We start from the raw sequence: 1997 nt of genomic DNA, 5'->3' as shown, positions 1-1997 counted from the left end.
TTATATCCGTTTTCTAGGTTCTGTCTATCCTAATGACTAGGGAAAGACAACTAGACAAAGTAAAGATTCACGGTGAACCAGAAAATTTTCTTCATTTGTGCATAGCCATGTAGTCTATGAACATGAGACTCAATTTCCTGTTTGGGGAGATAGCATCAGAACTCAGGAACTACGTATGCACACCACAGGGCCCTTGTGGGTACTGAACTTGGAGCGTCAGGCAGCACAACTCACATTTGTGCAGAGAGCTACATGCCACATGCTGTTCTCCAGCTTGCTGTGCATATTTGTGGCCTTCAGCTACTCTGGTATGGATGGTTCCAAATGTGGGTAAAAATGTTAAGGATGGAAGGATGATAGACAGACATGTGGTGTTTCCCATGGATTTGAAGAGGAAAGGAGAAATTGGAAAAAGGCGAGCATACTATGATTTTAGTTTGGTTTGTCTCTGGGTCCTAAATTAGTCTAGTTCTTATGATATTCACTATATCAAAGGATCAGCTCTGTTTTCTGATTTTTTCCCACAGGATCCAGTGTGGCCCAGAAGGTTACTCAAACCCAGTCATCAGTATCCATGCCAGTGGGGAAAGCAGTCACCCTGAACTGTCAGTATGAAACAAGTCAGTGGTCATATTACCTTTTTTGGTACAAGCAACCTCCCAGCAAAGAGATGATTTTCCTTATTCGCCAGGGTTCTTCTGAACAGAATGAAAGAAATGGTCGCTATTCTGTCAACTTCAAGAAAGCAGCTAGCTCCATCGCCTTAACCATTTCAGCCTTACAGCTAGAAGACTCAGCAACATACTTCTGTGCTCTCTGGGAACTCACAGTGTTTGAAGTGATAGTAAAAGCAAAACAAAAACCCTAGGGCTCGACAAGAGAACCCTCTACTCCGCATCCTTTGCTACAGGAGCCAATTTGAAATGAATGCACACCTGCAGATCTCAGGCAAGAGAGAGTAGTGACTGTGGTCTGTGGATTTAATCTGTGGTCTGGATCAGATGAGTTAATTCTAAGTAAAACCTCCTTCTATCTCATTTGGAAGCAGGTGTTCAGAGCAACTTTCTTCTAATACTTAAATTTTTACTGAAAATAGATCATACGGAAAACGTGTAAAGTTGTCTAAAGTTGGAAAGACTTCCACATAATAACTTAAAGTGGCAGTTTCACTTAACGATGCTCACAGCAGAAATCTGGGTCTAGTTATCTTGAATCATAATAAAAATCATTTCCTTAGCCCTTTCCTCTTAGGCTTTATGTCAATTAGGGTACAATCAGGGAAGCAGAACCATCATGAAAGATGTAGAATAAGATTAATTATAAGGATTAGACCTCATGCAACTGCTGGAGCTGGTGGTTCTCAGAAGTTACTTAGTTGTTTGTGTTTTTATGAAATTATAACAGGAATAAAATGTAATATTTTCAAAATCTGACATTGAGTTTTATTTACTAGGCTGAAGAGGATCAGGATATTCATTCCTATTGCCTTCACAAGTAGAATAGTACTTCTTAGATCATGTGTCCTAGAATTGTCCTGATATCACATTTCTATCCCATGGATCCAAAGTATTCAGTCTGACTTGTTAAATTCTGTGGCTGGGCATGTTTTTTATTTGTAAAATAAAGTCGTGATAAGCATGCCAGATTTCTATGTGATACAATGCCATAATCTGCTCTTACTCCTATGCAAAGCTATTGTCTTTGCATCTAGTATTGAGCCTGAATTTACTCTAGGTCAGCTAGATTCACATTTGGGAAGGAGAGTTGAATGTGGACAAGAGCATGCAAAAACTGATTTGTAAAGACATTTTGGAACCCATGATGACAGGTGGAACCCACGAGGACAAACTAAAACTTTTCTGTCTCTTACCTCCTTCAATCTCATAGTGTTGGTGACCTTCAGAAGAAATGGTGTTATTTGCTATCTTGTTCCCTGGGGACTTGGCCCAAGAAAAAGAGAAGCTGAAAGAGGACCTGGGGGCAGTGGGGGAGTTGTG

General features: G+C 40.2%; 1 gene segment (V, D, J or C); it reads left to right on the top strand.

Annotated features, from left to right (window-relative positions):
• The first annotated feature begins 259 nt into the window (after positions 1-259).
• LOC139364108 (T cell receptor delta variable 1-like) lies at positions 260-904 on the top strand. The segment is given in 2 exon segments: positions 260-308; positions 528-904. Coding segments are annotated over 2 exon segments (390 nt in total).
• The last annotated feature ends 1093 nt before the right edge of the window (positions 905-1997 follow it).

The sequence above is a fragment of the Macaca nemestrina genome, chromosome 7 (assembly GCF_043159975.1).
Source record: "Macaca nemestrina isolate mMacNem1 chromosome 7, mMacNem.hap1, whole genome shotgun sequence".
In the NCBI taxonomy this organism is placed as follows: domain Eukaryota; kingdom Metazoa; phylum Chordata; class Mammalia; order Primates; family Cercopithecidae; genus Macaca; species Macaca nemestrina.
This window is presented reverse-complemented; position numbering and strand designations above follow the sequence as displayed.